A 19099-nucleotide genomic window follows, 5' to 3' on the forward strand; every position below is an offset into this window, starting at 1 on the left:
ATAGAATGGGTTTGGGATTTGCCATTGGGATGGGTTTAGGAGTGATCCTATTGGGAATGGATCTGGGATTTCCCATCAGGAATGGGTTTAGGAGTGATCCTATTGGGAATGGATTTGGGAAATCCCAATGGGATGGGGTTGGGAGTGATCCTATTGGGAATGGGTTTCAGATTTCCCATTGGGAATGGAGTTTAGGAGTGATCCCATTGGAATGGGTTTGGGAAATCCCATTGAAATTGCCTTGGGAGTGATCCTATTGGGAATGGGTTTGAGATTTCCCTTTGGGAATGGGGTTGGGAGTGATCCCAATGGGAATGGGGTTGAGATTTCCCATTGGAATTGCTTTGGGAGTGATCCCAATGGAATGGGGTTGGGAGTGACCCTATTGGGAATGGATTTGGGAAATCCCATTGGAATGGGTTTTGAAGTGATCCCAATGGAATGGGTTTTGGATTTCCCATCGGGAATGGGTTTAGGAGTGATCCTATTGGGAATGGATTTGGGAAATCCCAATGGGATGGGGTTGGAAGTGATCCTATTGGGAATGGGTTACAGATTTCCCATTGGGAATGGAGTTTAGGAGTGATCCCATTGGAATTGCTTTGGGAGTGATCCCAATAGAATGGGGTTGGGAGTGATCCTATTGGGAAGGGGTTTGGGAGTGAACCCAATAGAATGGGTTTGGGAAATCCCATTGGAATGGGTTTTGAAGTGATCCCAATGGGAATGGGGTTGGGATTTCCCATTTGGAATGGCTTTGGGAGTGATCCCAATGGAATGGATTTGGGATTTCCCATTGCAATGGGTTTAGGAGTGATCCTATTGGGAAGGCTTGGGAAATCCCATTGGGAGCAGGCCTGGGGCCGGCGGTGGGCAGCAAGCAGCCGTCATGGCGGGGAACAATCCAGGGAGAACGAGATGGGTTGGAGTGGAACGCTGAAAGCCGGCAGCAAAGCATTGAGCAACACCCGCAGCAGGACGGACGGACGGACGGACAGACAGAGCCGCCCGCAGTCCCTCCCCTCAGCCCTATGTACACACAGCAATAAATTACAGCGCTGTACAGCTCGCTCCTGGCAGCAGCTGCTGCTTCTCAGTGCCTTTGCGCCCTCTGTTCCGCTCTCCTCTCCTCTTCTGAGCAAAGCTCTACTGCCACAAGCGTTGGCTTTTCTCTGCAGAAGCGCTGGTGCTTTTTTTTTTTTGCCTTTTTTTTTCCCCCTTTTTTTTTTCTCCCTTTTTCTTCTCTTTTTTTCTTTTTTTTCTTTTCTTTTTTCTTTTCTTCTTCTTTTTTTTTTCTTTTTTTTTTGTTGGTGTTTTTGCAGTGATTCTCTGCATTACGAACCCCAACCCCCTGTGCTGTTGACATCCCTACCCCGGGGCGCTGCAGCGGGATGCTGTGGGCAGGATGCGGCTCTGAGGGGGCCATGGTGGATCGACACGTGGGTGGGGGCACGGTGGGCCCTTAGCTGGGCATCTGCACCTCGTTGTACACATCTTGGCCCTCCGTCTCTTCAAATGTCACCGCTGCATCGTCTGAGTCCAGCTGGGGGGGAGATGGGGCGTCAGGAGGGATGGGATGGGATGGGATGGGATGGGATGGGATGGGATGGGATGGGATGGGATGGGATGGGATGGGGATGGGGATGGGGATGGGATGGGATGGGGATGGGATGGGGATGGGATGGGGATGGGGATGGGATGGGGATGGGATGGGGATGGGATGGGATGGGATGGGATGGGATGGGATGGGATGGGGATGGGATGGGATGGGATGGGGATGGGATGGGATGGGGATGGGATGGGGATGGGATGGGGATGGGATGGGGATGGGATGGGGATGGGGATGGGATGGGGATGGGGATGGGGATGGGATGGGGATGGGGATGGGATAGGATGGGATGGGGATGGGATGGGATGGGATGGGGATGGGGATGGGATGGGATGGGGATGGGGATGGGATGGGATGGGGATGGGATGGGATGGGATGGGGATGGGATGGGATGGGATGGGGATGGGGATGGGATGGGATGGGATGGGGATGGGATGGGGATGGGATGGGGATGGGATGGGGATGGGATGGGATGGGATGGGGATGGGGATGGGAGGGGATGGGAGGGGATGGGGATGGGATGGGGATGGGATGGGGATGGGATGGGGATGGGATGGGGATGGGATGGGGATGGGATGGGATGGGATGGGGATGGGATGGGATGGGATGGGGATGGGATGGGGATGGGATGGGATGGGATGGGGATGGGATGGGATGGGATGGGGATGGGATGGGGATGGGGATGGGATGGGGATGGGGATGGGATGGGGATGGGATGGGGATGGGGATGGGATGGGATGGGATGGGGATGGGATGGGGATGGGGATGGGGATGGGGATGGGGATGGGGATGGGGATGGGGATGGGATGGGATGGGGATGGGATGGGATGGGGATGGGATGGGAGTGGATGGGAGTGGATGGGATGGGGATGGGATGGGAGGGGATGGGAGGGGATGGGAGGGGATGGGATGGGATGGGATGGGATGGGATGGGATGGGATGGGATGGGATGGGATGGGATGGGATGGGATGGGAGGGGATGGGATGGGGATGGGATGGGATGGGAGTAGATGGGATGGGAGTGGATGGGATGGGATGGGAGGGGATGATGGAAATGGAGATGGGGATGATGGAAATGGAGATGATAGAGGTGGAAACAGATATGGAGACAATGGAAGAGGAGGTGGAGTTAGAGATGATGGAGATGATGGAGATTGAGGTGGAGATGATAGAGATGGAGGTGGAAATGGAGTTGGAGATGATGGAGATGGGATGGGGCAGGGATGGGAACGGGGAGGACATAATGAGAGGTCAGAAATGAGGACGGGCAGCGATGGGGATGGAGACAGGAGGAGAATGGAAATGGAGATTGGAATGGAGATGAGAACAGGGATGAGGATGGGGGTGGATGGAGACGACATCGTATTGGGGACAGGAAGAGGATAAGGATGGAAATGGTGAACGGGATGGAGGCAGAGATGGGGACGGGGGGAGAACGGGGAGAGGATGGGGACAGGGATGGGGATGAGGACAGGAACAGAGATAGAGATGGAGACAGGAATGAAGGTTGAGGATGGGGACAGGAACAGCGACACAGGAAGGGAGGAGATGGAAGTGGCAGCCATAATGGGAGCAGGAATAGGATAAGGACAGGGACGGTGAATGGGATGGAGGCAGAGATGGGGAGGACGGGGAGAGGATGGGGACAGGGTGGGGATGGGGGGCATCAGGAATGGGGAGGGAGGAGAGGACAAAGACGAGGGTGGGAACAGGGATGGGGAGAGAAGGGGCGGCGGTGGGACACGCACGCATTTGAGCTCCATCTCGCTGAAGATGCGGGGCAGCAGGAGGCGCCGCAGCGGCACGGTGAGGACCAGGACGAAGGGCAGCGCCAGGGAGGCGGGGCTCACCTTCACCCCCCACAGCAGCGCCAGCATGAGGATCTGCGTGAGGGTGAAGATGTGCATCCGCCACGTCTTCACCTGCAGCACAGAGGGGGGTCAGAGGGGGGCCGCATCCCATCCCCAGGCAGCAGGGGGGGCTCGGAGCCCGGCGGGCCGCGGGCTGCCCCGAAACGCGGCCGTCTCACCCGGGTGACGTAGGGCTCCTTGGGGTGGTACTTGGGGGGTATCAGCAGCAGCAGGATGCGGTCGAAGAGCTGGATGCCGAAGAGCGACGTGACGCCCATGTAGAGGAAGATGCCGAAGAGCACGGCCAGCGGGATGAACTTCAGGATGGGCTCCATCAGGATGGAGACGCCTGGGGGGGGGGACGGGGGGTCAGCGGGCAGCACGGGGACGGGTCCGACCCCCCCGGCCCCCCGGCCGCATCCCGCCCCGCTCACCGATCAGCACGGCCACCAGCAGCCCGCTGATGCGCTGCTCCTTCACCTCCAAGATCTGGGATTTCTCTCCCGGCGCCGAGCTCTTGCTCATGACGGTGAGAGCGTTGGCGTGCGTGATGGTGCGCACCGTGGTGGCGCTCAGCCAGGGCATCCCAAAGAGTGCGGCCACGCCGCCCATGGCCACGATGAGCAGCAGGTCCAGGTGGAACCCTGAGCCCTTCACCAGCTTCCGCTCCGGTTTGCTGACGATGAGGCTGTGGGGACGGAGCCGCGGTTGAGGACGGGGACGGCGATGCGGGCAGGGAGGGGATGGAGATGGCGGTTGTAATGGGGACAGGGACGGGATGGGGATGGGATGGGGGTGGAGATGAGGACAGGGGGGGGATCCCTCCCCACCGCCCCACCGCCCCCAGTCCTCACGTGGTGATCTGCGTCTCGAGGAAGATGAGGATGAAGACCAGCAGGGCCGGCACCACGGAGGCAAACATCATCCAGATGGGGAAAGGGGCCGTGATGCCCATGGGGTGGATGAACCAACCCCGGGCCGCGCTGTTGGTCACCTCCAGCCCTCTGGGCACCTTCAGTTTCTGCGCAGGAGAAGAGATGGCAGATCAGGCGCTGCACCCCGCAGCCCCCCCCTCACACCATGTGCACCCTGGGGTCACCCCGTGCCCCCCACCCACCCGCAGGGACACCCCCCTACCTGCGTGTAGGTGTCCTTGATGAAGAAGTCAGCCATGGCCATGATGAAGATGGAGATGGGCACCCCGAAGTCCCCGATCAGGCGCCGGATCTGTGAGGACGCCGCACTGAGCCCCCCTGTGTGCCCCCCCCCCCAGCCACGTGGACCCCCTCACATTCTGGGGGGGTGACAACAGCCATTCCCAGCCCCCCCCCATGCTCACCGTGCCGGGCAGGAACACACTGTTCTTAAATTTGCGGAGGAAGAGGGCGAGGAAAAAGGTGCCGGCCATGAGGACGAGGGACAGCAGCGCCGTGTTGGGTTTGGGCACCGCTGGGTCTGTGGCGTTCTGCACTCTGTATTCCCACTGCAGCGGGTGATCCTTGAAGATCTGGGGGTGGGAGATGAGGTTGGGACGGCCCCACAAACAGCCCCACTTGGGTGACGCCATCCCAATGCCGCCAACTGTGTGGGGCAGCACTGAGCTGGGGGGCAGGACGGAACCTGGGGGAGCCCAGAGCGCCGCTCCCAGAGACCCCCAAGGGGAGAAGAGTGAGGTGGGAAAGTGCTGGGGAGGGGGAGAAGGCGCTACGGACCGGGCTGCATCCCTGCTGCGCCCCATAGCCCCACATCCCACTGCACCCCACAGCTCCATCCCCACTGTATCCTATAGCACCATCCCTGCTGCACCCCACTGCTCCATCCCACTGCATCCCATCGTTCCAATCTTCTGCACCCCACATCTCCACCTCTACTGCACCCCACAGCTCCACCCCTGCTGCACCCCACAGCTCCATCCATGTTGCACCCCACATCTCCACCTCTACTGCACCCCACTGCTCCATCCCTGCTGCACCCCACATCTCCATCCCTGCTGCACCCCATTGCTCCATCGCACTGCATCCCATAGTTCCAATCTTCTGCACCCCACATCTCCATCCCTGTTGCACCCCACATCTCCACTCCTGCTGCACCCCACATCTCCATCCCTGCTGCACCCCACATCTCCATCCTTGTTGCACCCCACATCTCCACCCCTGCTGCACCCCACATCTCCATCCCTGCTGCACCCCACATCTCCATCCTTGTTGCACCCCACATCTCCACCTCTACTGCACCCCACATCTCCATCCTTGTTGCACCCCACATCTCCACCCCTGCTGCACCCCACCACTTCTCTCTGGCTCTGTGGGTCCCCCCGCAGCCCCTCACCGTGACGAGCTTGGCGAAGGTCTCATAGATGAAGATGAGGGAGATGAGGAAGGAGAAGATCTCCTGTGTGTAGCGGGACAGGAAGCGCACCAGGACGCTGCCCTCGCAGGCCACCACCACCAGCACCAGCAGGATCAGCCAGAAGCCGATCCACACCCGGCCCACGATGTAATCCAGGCCCTGTGCCTCGCAGAACTGCCACCGAAACACACGGCCCCGTCAGCCCCACGGCAGGGCAGGGTGCCCCACACCTCCTGCATGTGGGATGGGGGCACCCCCCTGCCATCCCCCCCTGTGCCACCCCAAAAGCGCCGCTCAGGATGCGCCGTCCCCAAAGTGTCATCACATAAATGCCATCCCCATAAGTGCCACCACAAAGGTGACACCCCCTATTTAACAACACAGCTGTGCTGCCCCAAAGGTGCCACCCCCTATGTGGCTTCATAGCTGTGCCACCCCAAAGGTGCTGTCCCCAAAGTTTCACCCCAAAAGTGCCATCGCCCTACATGGCATCAGCCCTGTGCCACCTAAAGGTGCCATTACATATATGCCACCCCATCAGTGCCAGTCCCTATGTGCTACCACAAAGGTGACACCCCCTATTTAACAACACAGCTGTGCTGCCCCAAAGGTGACACCCCATAAGTGCCACCCCCTATGTACCACCCCAAAAGTGCCATCGCCCTACATGGCATCAGCCCTGTGCCACCCAAAGGTGCCATCCCCATAAGCGCCACCCCCAAAATTCCATCCCAAAAAGTGCCATCCTCCTATGTGGCATCACAGCTGTGCCACCTCAAAGGTGCCACCCCATAAGTGCCAGTCCCTATGTGCCACCCAAAGGTGCCACCCCATAAGTGCCAGTCCCTATGTGCCACCCAAAGGTGCCATCCCATAATTGCCACCCCTATGTACCATCCTAAAAGTGCCACCCCCCTACATGGCATCAGCCCTGTGCCACCCAAAGGTGCCACCCCATAAGCGCCATTCCCTCTGTGCCACCCCAAAAGCACCACTGTCCTCCATGATGTCGCACCTCTGCCACCCCCAAAGTCCCCCCACCCCCAAATTGTGCCCCCCCCCCCCCCCCCAGCTGGGTGCCCACCGAGTAGAAAGCCTCCTCAAAGACCAGCAGCGGCCCTGAGAAGCCGACGACGAGCAGAGGCTGGGCGCTGAGCAGACTGAAGAGCAAACACTGCACACAGGTGGAGACCAGCAGCTCCGAAACCCCCATCATCCCGCGGGTCTTCTCACCTGGGGACACAGCTGGGTGTCATTTGGGGGGGGGGGGGGGGGATGCAGGTGGAGCCCCAACCCACAGCCCAGCCCCCCCCCACCACCCCAAAATGTTCGGAGCAGACGGATGGAGGTTCCTGGGGGGGGCTGTGAATGTGGGGATGTGGGGGGTGGGGATGTAGGGACACAGAGACATGGGGACATGGGGGGCATGGGGACATGGGGACATGGGGGGCATGAGGATGTGGGGACATGGGGATGTAGGGACACAGGGACATGGGGATATGGGGGGCATGGGGACATGGACCACTGGCACATGGAGATATAGGGACAGGACACAAGGACATGGGGACACAGAGACATGGGGACATGGGGGGCATGAGGATGTGGGGACATGGGGACACGGGGACATGGGGACATGGGACACTGAGGTGTGGGGATATGGGGGCATAGAGATATAGGGACACAGGGACGCAGGGACATGTGGGGCATGGGAATATAGGGAAGTGAGGACATGGCGACATGGGGACACAGGGACATTGGACACTGTGTGGGGACATGGGGACATGGGGATACAGGGACATAGGGACATGGGGGGCAGGAGGGTGTATGGACATGGGGACATGGAGCACTGGGGCATGGGGATGTGGGGACATGAGGACATGGGGACATGTGAACAGGGGGATATGAGGACATGGGGACATGGAAACAGGGGCACATGGGGACATGGGGACAGGGAGACATGAGCACCTGTAGAGGGACACAGGGTGTGGGGACACCGGTGTGTGGGGACATGGGTGTATGGGGGGACACGGGGCACAGGGATGTGGGGTGGCACGGGGACATGGAACACATGGGGATGTGCAAATGGGGACATGGGGGCATGGGGACACAAGGATGTGGGGGCATGGGGACGTGGGGATTTGGGGACACTGAGAATGGGCACACAGGGATGTGGGGACATGGGGGATGGGGACATGGGGGATGGGGATGTATGATATTGGGACATGGGGACGTGGGGACACATGGATCTGGGGACACCGAGGGTGGGCACACAGGGATGTGGGGGCATTCAGAGGGGACGTGGGTATGAGGGTGCGAGGACATGGGGACACGGGGGATGGGGACACGGGGGCATGGGGATGTGGGGACATGGGGGGATGGGGACACGGCATACAGGGACACAGGGGGGATGAGGACGTAGAGACGTGGGGACGCGCAGATGTGGGGACACTGGGGAATGGGGACGCAGGAGTCCCCAGGATGGCGCTGCAGGTGCCTCGCAGGACGGCTCCCCGTGTCCCCGCGTTACCCAGCAAGCCTCCGAAGGTGACAGCGGGTGACAGGGCTGCGAAGTAGATGAAGATGACGGCAGCCAGGCACTGCGGGCTGAGCGCGTCCCTGATGTCGCTGAGGTATTTGGGGTAACGGCGGCGGATGTCCCGCAGCAGCCCCCCAAACGGCCGCCCCGTCCGGAGCAGCGGGTCGTCGTCCTCCGGAGCCTGATCCTTAATCCCTGCGGACAGCCGGGATTTCCCTTCAACCAAAGGGACCTCGGGGGAAGGCGGACAGCGAGGACGTCCCCTAAAAAGGGACCTCGAGGGAAGGGGGGGGGGGGGGAACGCGAGGGTAAAAGGGGTGGGGGGCGGACCTGCGTCTTTGGGGACGCCGTGGCCGTGCGTGGTGTCGGGGTGCCGGTGGCGGCGGCGGAGCAGCTGGCGCTGCAGTGGGATCAGGGCGCGCAGGTGCTGCTCGCTGGGCGCCTCGCGGGGCGGCAGAACGATGCTGGCCTCCAGGAAATCCTCCAGCCCCCCCAGCAGCTCCCCGCGGCCCCCGCACAGGTAGGCGTCACGGCGGAAGACCTGCGGGATGGGGAAAGAGTGGGGATGCTGAGGGGTGGGGGGTCAAAGGGGAGCGAGGGATTTGGGATCCGGGGTGTTGGGGACAACTGGGGAGGGGATGCGGGTGTGGGGGCACGGGGCAATGGGGGGCACGGGGCAATGGGGGCGTGGAGGGGTGGGATGCAGGGACTGGGATGCTGGGGCCGTGGGGTGGGGGTGCAAAGGGACACGAGGGGACGTGGTGGCACGTGGAGCATGGGGACGTGGTGTGGGGACATGGGGATGTGGGACACATAGATGGGACGTGGGATGTTGTGGCGTGGTGACAGTGAGAGCGTGGACATGGAGGACGTGGAGCTGTAGAGGGATGTGACGTGGAGCCATGAGGAAATGGGGATGGGGGGACACGGAGGTGGCGTGGGGACATAGGAACATGGGAAGGTGGGGGCATGGGACACTGTGCTGTGGGAACATGAGGGTGTGGGGGGCCACAGGGGTATGGGGACATGGGGCACAAAGATGTGGAGCTATGGGGGGATATGGGGCACAGGGACAGGGGGTGGTGGTGGCACAGAGACATGGAACACACAGGGGCACAGGATATAGGGACATGGGGACACAGGGACATGGGGACACAGGGACACAGAGATACATGGGGACATGGGGACACAGATATATGGGGACATGGGGCTATGAGGACATGGAGACATGGGGACACAGGGACATAGGGACATGGAGATACATGGGACATGAGCACATGGGGACACAGATACATGGGGACATGGGGACAGGAGGGACATGGGGACATGGAGATACACGGAGATATGGGACAGGATGACATGTGGGACATGGGGACATGGGGACAGGAGGACATGGGGACATGGGACACAGAGACATGGGGATATGGGGACAGGAGGGACATGGGGACACAGAGATACACGGAGATATGGGACAGGACGACATGTGGGACATGGGGACATGGGAACATGGGGGCATGGAGATACATGGGGACATGAGGACATGAGGGACACAGGGACATGGGGACACGGGGACATGGAGATACATGGGGACATGGAGACACAGGTAATAGAGATGGGGGAACATGAGGACATGAGCAGCATGGGGACATGGGGACGTGGGACACACATACATGGGGACATGGGGATATGAGGGACACAGGGACATGGGGACATGGGGACATGGAGATATATGGGGACATGGGGACATGAGGACATGAGGGACACAGGGACACGGAGACATGGGGACATGGGGACATGGAGATGCATGGGGACATGGGGATACAGGTAGTGGAGATGTGGGAACATGAGGACATGAGCGGCATGGGGACATGGGGATGTGGGACACAGACACACGGGGACATGGGGATATGAGGACAGGGGGACACAGGGACATGGGGACATGGGGACATGGAGATATATGGGGACATGGGGACATGAGGACATGAGGGACACAGGGGCATGGGGACACGGGGACATGGAGACACAGGTAATGGAGATGTGGGAACATGAGGATATGAGTGACATGGGGACATGGGGACGTGGGACACACATACATGGGGACATGGGGACATGAGGACATGAGGGACACAGGGACACGGAGACATGGGGACACGGGGACATGGAGATGCATGGGGACATGGGGATACAGGTAGTGGAGATGGGGGAACACGAGGACATGAGCGGCATGGGGACATGGGGACGTGGGACACAGATACACGGGGACATGGGGACACGGAGACACACGGGGCCGAGCCGCTGGCGGCGCCGTACCCGGTCAGACATGAGGGTGGCGGCGGCGCGGCCGATCTCCCGGTAGCTCAGGCGGGGGCTGTCGGGTCCCAGCAGCGTCAGCACGAAGCGCACCGGGATCGGCGCCGCCAGAACCGCGTCCAGCGGCACCGCCGAGCGGAGCCGAACCAGAGCCAGAGTGGGCTGCTCCAGGAACGCGGCACAGCCTGCGGGGAACGGGGGGTGAGGGGGGGCGGAACGGGGGTAGAAGGGGGGCGGGTGGGGGGTGGAGGGGGGCGGAGGTGGGATATGGGGTGGGATGTAGGGGCCATGGGAACGGGGGGGGGGGAGGCAACGGGGTGTGAGATGTAGGGATATGGGGAATGGGGATATATGGGGGTACAGGGATATTGGGAATGGGGGTACAGGGATATGGAGGATGGGGGTACAGGGATGTGGGGTATGGGGGTACGGGGATATGGGGAATGGGGATACAGGGGTATGGGGTATGGGGATATATGGGGATACAGGGATATTGGGAATGGGGGTACGGGGATATGGGGAATTGGGGGTGTTGGGAAGGGAGGGTGTAGAGGTATTGGGATGTGGGGGCATAGGGACATTAGGAATGAGAAATAGGGACGTAGGGAAATGATGGGGATGTGGGGATGTGGGAAATGGGATATAGGGTGTGGGGAAGGGGGGTGGAGGGACATCGGGATGTGAGGGCGTAGGGACATTGGGGTATGGGGATATGGGGATATTGGGAATTGGGGTGTAGGGAAGTGAGGGTGTAAGGACATTGGGGAGTACAGGGATGGGGGAAATGGAATATAGGGACATTGGGATGTGGGAATATGGAGAAGCAGAGGTATAGATAGGAAATGAGATATAGGGATCTTGGGAAATTAGGGGGATACAGGGATGTGGGAAATGGGATATAGGGACTTTGGGGTGTGAGGGATATAAGGACACGGGGAAATGGGGCTGTAGGGACGTTGGGAAGTGGGATGTAGGGACATGAGGAGTGGAACTGCAGGGATGCGGTGATGTGGCACAGGGAACAGACGCAGGGACACAGAATGGGACGGGGGGGGGGGGGCAGCAGAAGGGCGCTGGGGGAGCACAGCAAAACCCCCCAGCACTCACCCACAAGCACCAGAGTGGCCTCGGCATCCTCAGGGATCTGCTGGTGGAGCTGGGGGGCCGAGCTGCGCCCCAGGGGGGCTCTGTGGGGCCGGGGGGGAGTGGGGGGTCAGCATTGGGATTGACCCCACTGTCCGGCTCCGACCCCTGAGAGCCCCCTGTGTGTTTGCTGTGCATCCGCTGCAGGTCCTGCTGCACCCCTCCAACCCCTCTGTGTGCCCCCTTCACCCCCTGCGTGTCCCCTACGCGTCTCCCTCCACACCCCCTATAGGTCCACATCCCCCACGTGTCCCCCTCTATTTGTCCCAATCTGTCCCTCTGTGCCCCCCCCCCTCCCCACTGCCCCCCTGTGCCCCTTCCCACAGCCCCCCACTGTGTGCACTCACACACACAGCCATATCCTCGTGCACTCGCACCTCCCCATGCAGAACACACGTGCACACACACACACACACATGAGCACCACCCGCACGCCACCCCCCTGTTCCTCTGCCCCCCCCCCAGCCCTCCTTGCTCACCATCTCAGCCCCACGCAGCTCCTTCATCTCCAAGGCCCTCTGCTCCTGCAGCAGTGCCCGGTGCTCCGCGTCCATCTGCTCCCCATCCCAGTGCTGCAGCTGCGCCGCTGGCAGCGTCCACACCGACTCAGCCTCACTGGGATGCCTGCGAGGCCACAACAGCTGCCACCGTGCCTCAACACCCCGGGGGGGGGGGGGGGAACACAGCTTTGGGGAGGGGGGAACAGCCCACCAGGGACCCGTGCGTACTTGTGCTGCAGCAGCAGCGCCCGCAGGACGTCCTCCCGGTGCTGCGGCTTCAGCTGCCCCTCGTAGATGAGCTGCTCCAGCAGTGTGTGGGCCACGGCTGCCAGCGAGGTGGCTGCCACGTCCAGCAGCACGATGCCTGCAGGATGGCACCGCGTTTTGGCACCGCGTTTTGGCACCGCACGTCGCCATGCCCGCATCCCCCAACGCACAGCGCAGGCTGCCCACCTTTGGCGAAGGCACGGCGCAGCTCCAGCAGCCCGTTGTAGGTGAGTAGGGGGAGGTGGCAGCTCCAGGTCCCCCCCGGCTCCATGCTCTCCTCCAGATGCAGCCAGCGCCCGGCTTCCATCCAGCACAGCTCCTTCTTGCTGTCCAGCACCAACTCGTGCAGCTCCACGTAGCCCTGCGGTCACCACGTGTCACCCGCTGCGCTGATGCTGCCCACCCACCCACTGTGGCCAGGACCCCCCGTCGTTGTCCCCAAGTGGCCTCGTTGGTGCCCATGGGATGGGGAAGGGGGGTCCGGTGGGCGCAGCACCCACCTCATGGGTGTCCCTCTGGGCCGTGGGCCGTCTGCTCTCCGCGGCCTCCAGGTCCACATCGGTCACCGATGGAGCTGTGAGCGGAGCGGGCGCCGTGTCAGCAGGTCCTGCCCAACCCCAGTGGGGTCTGCAGGGTGTCCGTCCGTCCGCCCTCCCCACCTCCACCGCCCCATTGCCCCTCTGCAGCGCCCAGCACCGGGGTGGGCTGACAGCCCCATTGCCACGCTCAGCCCCAGACCCCAACCCGGGCACCTGGACCACGCTGGGGACACGGCGTCCCCTCACCTAACGGCCTGGTGTCCCCCGTCCCCATCCCCTGCCTACCTGCTCCCCCCCGCTCTCCCCACATGCTCCGGCCCTATAATGCCCCTCTGCGTGCGGCCGGCCGGCCCCACGCCCTGTGTGCACCATAAACCCCAAAGCACTTTGCTCCTGCTGACAGTAAACAGCGGCGCAGCCCCTGGGGGGGCACCTCACCCCCTCACCCCACAGGGGCACCTCACCCCCTCACCCCGCAGCACCCGCACCAGGGACCCCCACGGTCCCCTGCACGATGCTCCGGGCCCCACTGATGCCACAGCCATCCCTGCCGGGATGGGAGCAATGCCACCGATGGGACAGGGAGCGTGTCACCACATCTGTCCCCTATGGCACGCGATGCACACCGAGCCGTCCTTGTCACCACCGAGCCGCCCGGCGCCGGACGGCACTCAGCCCCGAGTGGTTCCTGTCCTCACCCCAAACACGGCTCTGTTTACCCTCAATCAATGGGCGATCAGGACAAGCGATCGCGGTCACCCCGCTGTGCCACCCCACGGCGGCAGAGGGACCTGGAGGAGGGGGGGGGGGAACGCACAAACATCTCCGTGTCCCCCCCCCCGCAGCGTCCCCGCTCTCACTCACTCTGCCCTCTGCCACCGTCCCGTTCCGGTGGGGCCCCGACCTCGCGCCTCCTCCCGTCCACATCATAGGATCCCCGGTGGCTGGGCAGAAAGCGGCTGCAAAACACACAGCGCTCAGCGCCGGGTGCCAACATGGGGAGGGGGGGGGAGGGAGAGGGGGAAGGTCATCCTGGGGGGGGGGTCCGTGAGCGGGGAGCGACTCACCGCAGCGGGGACAGCTGCTCAGCTCTCGCCCTCTGCAGGGGGGACCCAACGCCACCAACAGCCCCTGTGCACAACGGGCGGCAGCGTTATGGGGACGGCCACCGCCTGGCACCCAGCAAACCTGGCCCCCGTGCAACGCCAGCACCGTGCAACGCAGGTGTTTGTGCAGCACTGCTGCTCGTGCAACGGTGGCACCCGGGCAAGGTGGGCGTTCGTGCAACTCTAGAGCCCATGCGACGCATCTGTGCAACGCTGCTGCCCGTGCAGATCTGGCTCTCATGCATTGCTGGACTGCATGCAGCATGCAGGACTGGTGCTCATGCAAAGCTGCTACCTTGCAGTGCTGCTGTCCTGTGCCAACACCGGCACTCGTGCACTGCTGGTGTCCATGCCAATGCTGGCACCCATGCACCACCATCACCCACACGGCGCTGGTGCCCATGCAACGCTGGTGCCCATGCAATACCAGCAGCCATGCGATGCTGGTGCCCACGCCAGGCATCCCTGCAACATTCCTGTGCAACACCACACCTGCACAACAACCCGTGCAACAGCAGCACCGACAGCATTGCGACGTGCAGCCCAGACCCACAGCTGCCCACAGGGGGTCACAAACCCGCAGCCCCGCTGACCCCCTGCACCCACACAGCTCTGCTGCGATGCCCCTCCATGCAGCGCCGTCCCCCCTGCCCCCCCCACGACCCCGCAGCCATCGGCGCCACTCACTGCTCATCCCCCCCAGGGATATCCTGGAGCCCTTGGTGTCCTCGTAACCCTCGGGGTCCAGGCTCCTGCGTAGCGCGTCCTCGGTGTCCTGTGGGCACACAGAGGGGGGGTCAGCGGGGTCATGGGGGTCTGGGGGTCAGCGGGACGGGGCGCAGCGGGGGGGGGGGCCAGGGTGTCCCTACCTGGCCGGGCCCCTCCATGGCTCTGCTCACCCCCCCGCTGCGTGCCAGCGCTCAGCCCGGCGGCACCATGCCCTGCTCTGCGGTGTGCAGGAGAGGAGAGACGGCATTAGGAGCAAAGTGGGGGGGAGGTCAGGAGGGGGGGGGGGGGAGGGAGCGTTGCCCTGCCCTGCTGATGGGAACCAGTGCTGGGAGATGGCACAGCTCCGGCTGCTGCCCGCTGGGAGGTGGCACCGCGGCCCCATCCCGCCCACACCCGTGCACCAGGGACATCCCGCAGGGGGGGTCAGGTCCCCACGGTGTGTCTATGGGGGGGTCAATTCCCTATGGCGTGTCTATGGGGGGGTCAGGACTCCACGCAGCTGTGGGCGGGGGGGGACAGGTCCCATACGGACCGACACACACTGCTCAGGTCCCATACAGACCCACACGTGGGGCAGGTCCCGTTTGGACCCACACACAGGGATCGGGTCCTTTAGGATCCACACACGTCAGTCAGGTCCTGTCTGGTCGCACGCTCCAAGGTCGGATCCCAAATTGCCCCACATACCCAAGTGCCAGACCATATAAACCACGTGAACCACATCTGTGGGTCCGTGCAGGTTTTCTATGGACCCGAGCGCAGTAGTGTTCAGAGCACCGCAGGAGTCAAGGCTCCCATGGAGCCCCACACGTGGGTCGTGTCCCTACGGAGCCGTGCACACCAGCAGGGTCCCATATGGCCCCACATTATAGGGTCCCCCCTATAGGGACCCACGCCCATGGGTGAGATCGCCCCCCCGCTGCCCCAGGGCACAACCGCCAGGGGGCGCCCTCCCACCACTCCCATGGGTGCCCCCGCCCCGACGCCGCCCCGGGGTTCCCCCCCCCCCCCCCCGTGACCCCCATCCACTCGCGTGGGGGAACCCCATAGGGAGCCGGGGGGGGGGCCCTACACCTCCACCCATGGGGCACCCACACGGGGGAACCCCACGCTATCTCCCATTGCCCCGTTCCAGGAACCCCCATGGGGGCAAGATGGGGGGGGGAATAGGGAGAAAGTGGGGCGGGGGGCGCGGGGGGGGACAGCGGGACCCCCAGCTCTCACCAGGGTGACGCAGGAGCTCATTCCCAGGCTGGCTGCAGCGGGGACCCCAATGGGGTCACGGGGATTCCCGGGGGGTCACAAGGGTGGCGGTGGGGAGGTGGGAGCCCGCAGTGCGGGGGGGGGGAAAGGGGGGGGGATCGTGGCAGGAGCCACAGCGGGGCCGTGGAGGACACGATGGGGACACGGGAACGGTGACGGGGTCACGGGAACCACGGCCGCCTCGGACCCGGCCTCCTCCTTCCTGCCCCGCCTGGCCCCGCTTTGGCAGCAGCCCCCCCCCCCCGGCCCCCCAGGCCGGCCGCCCCGCTCCCCACCCCACAGCCGCCCCGCTGCGCCCCACTGATAATGAGCCTCCAACCCCACCCCGCTGCCCCCGCTGATCCCATATGTGGCCCTTGGGGAGCGGTGAGGGGTTGGGGGGCACAGGGTCAGCCCCAGAGATCCCACTGCTGTGGGGTTGTGGGGGTGGGCAATGGGGAGACCTGGCGTCCTGTATGGTGAGCAATGGGGAGCCCAAATCCCCTACATGGGTGCGCAATGGGGAACCTAAATGTCCTGTATAGGTGTGCAACAGGGAACCCATATCCCATACATGGTGTCCAGTGGGGAACCCATATCCTGTACGTGGGTGTGCAATGGGGAACCTATATGTCCTATATGGGTGTGCAATGGGGAGCCCATATGTCCTATAAGCGTGCAACAGGGAGCCTAAATGTCCTATACGGGTCTGCAGCAGGGAGCCCACATCCCATACATGGGTGTGCAATGGGGAATTCATGCACCCCATAGGAGAGTGCAATGGGAAACCCGTGTGTCCTATATGGGTGTGCAGCAGGGACACCACGCATCCTACAGGAGTCTGCAATGGGAAACCCATATGTGCTATATGGGTGTGCAATGGGGGGCCATATGTCCTATATGGGTGTGTAAGGGGGGGCCCATATGTCCTATATGGGTGTGCAAGGGGGGGGCCCATATGTCCTATATGGGTGTGCAATGGGAAACCCATATGTGCTATATGGGTGTGCAATGGGAAACCCATATGTGCTATATGGGTGTGCAATGGGGGGCCATGTGTCCTATATAGGTGTGCAAGGGGGGGCCCATATGTCCTATATGGGTGTGCAAGGGGGGGCCCATATGTCCTATATGGGTGTGCAATGGGAAACCCATATGTGCTATATGGGTGTGCAATGGGAAACCCATATGTGCTATATGGGTGTGCAATGGGGGGCCATACGTTCAATAGGGACCCCACACGCCCCCGTCCAAGCACCTGCTGTGCACAATATGGGGCCCTCATGGCCTATAGGGCACAACTGCACAGCACAGAACCCATCCCTCCTGCACCCCCTGTGCCCCCCCCCCAACATGTGGGGCTCCCCCCTCCCTCATACACCCACAGACCCCATAGGACCCCCAACCCCGCACACCTCACACCCCCCCATACAGCACAGCTCATCGCACTCCCCATCCAAACCTACAGACCCCACCCCACCCCCCGACCCCCAAACGACCACCTCGGGGTGCCCCCCCCCCATCCCCCCCTTTCGCCCCCCGACCCCACACCCACCTGGGGCCGCCGCCGCCACCCCCCGGCTCTGCGCAGCACCGGCTCAGGATCCCAAATGCCCTGAGTCACTTCTCACCTCCTAATCTCCCCCCCCGGCTCCCCCCCCCCCCCCCATCGTCACACCCCCCCCCCTGGCCCCATACACGCAGTTATCGGGGCACAACATCTGCGGCATCCCATAATACCCATCCCGTCCCACACCGCTGCCCCGCTGCCCCGTCCCGCTCCCCTGCTATCGGCTGTGGGGCTGCGGGATTCCCGGGGGCAGCTCCTGGGATCCCCCCCCCCCCCCACCCCCCCCCCCCATGGCTGCACTTTGGGGTTTTTCTCTCTGTGGGATTGATTGGGTTTGTTTAGGGGTCAAAAATGGGGCCAATGGGCAGCAATGGGACCTGGCGTCCGTCTGTCCTTCTGCCCTTCTGCCCTTCTGTCCCTCTGTCCATCTATCTTGTCCTTCTGTCCCTCTTTCCTTCTGTCCGTCTGTCCCTCTGTCCTTCTATCTTATCCTTCAGTCCCTCTCTCCTTCTGTCCCTTCTATTCCTCTGCCCTCCTGTCCATCTGTCCTTCTATCTTGTCCTTCTGTCCCTCTGTCCTGCACAAAGCCATGCAGGCACATGAGCTGCATGCTGCACACGCAGACTCCAAAGCACAAACGTGCGAGCTCCTACCTGCACACACACACACACACATGGACACACGTGTACAGACACACACATGGGCACACACACATACAAACACACACACACATGTGCACACACATGTACACGCACACACACACACAGACACATGTGTACAGACGCACACCACACATACAAACACATGTGCACACACACATACAAACACACACGTGCACACACACACGCGTGTACAAACACATACAAACACACACGTGTACAAACACACACACAGGGATTTCAGTGGGACATGGAGCTCCGTGCTGGGGGCTCTGGCTGCTCTGATAACAGCCCTGCTCTTATCAGGGTGCTGCCAAGCGCTCCCCTCCCCTGTGGGTTTTGGGGTCCCCCCCCCACCTCACTGCTTGGGGCGACTCGGAGTGATTGGGGTGTTTTGGGGGGGGGGGGGCAGCACCCCACTGTTTGCCCTGTGATCCCACGGTGTGGGGCGCAGTGGACAGAAGGGGGAACCTCCCCATCCTGAACCCCATTTTAGGGTTATGATGTTTGAGGGGGGGCCAATAGGGTGGGGTGCTGCTGATGGGGGGGGTTATGGGGTGGGGTGCAGTGGGGGGTGATGCTTATGCAGGGTAGTGGTTATGGGGGGGTGGTTATAGGGGGTGATGGTTGTGGGGGGATGGTGGTGTTAATGGGGGGGTGGGGGGTGGTTATAGGGGGGATGGGGGGTGA

General features: G+C 62.3%; 1 protein-coding gene across 1 annotated transcript; it reads right to left on the reverse strand.

The window, feature by feature from the left end:
• Window positions 1-661: 661 nt before the first annotated feature.
• LOC125684641 (band 3 anion transport protein-like) lies at window positions 662-17782 on the reverse strand. Its single transcript, XM_048926932.1, is given in 23 exon segments — window positions 662-1543; window positions 3358-3531; window positions 3639-3808; window positions 3894-4147; window positions 4314-4480; window positions 4597-4686; window positions 4799-4966; window positions 5788-5982; window positions 6893-7041; window positions 8336-8539; window positions 8675-8885; window positions 10655-10839; window positions 11762-11816; window positions 11818-11841; window positions 12277-12421; window positions 12526-12661; window positions 12751-12925; window positions 13065-13138; window positions 13968-14062; window positions 14171-14234; window positions 14897-14984; window positions 15079-15155; window positions 17736-17782. Coding segments are annotated over 22 exon segments (2922 nt in total). The 5' UTR covers window positions 15097-15155; window positions 17736-17782; the 3' UTR covers window positions 662-1462.
• Between the last annotated feature and the right edge of the window lie 1317 nt (window positions 17783-19099).

The sequence above is a fragment of the Lagopus muta genome, chromosome 25, assembly GCF_023343835.1.
Source record: "Lagopus muta isolate bLagMut1 chromosome 25, bLagMut1 primary, whole genome shotgun sequence".
Classification (NCBI taxonomy): Eukaryota; Metazoa; Chordata; class Aves; order Galliformes; family Phasianidae; genus Lagopus; species Lagopus muta.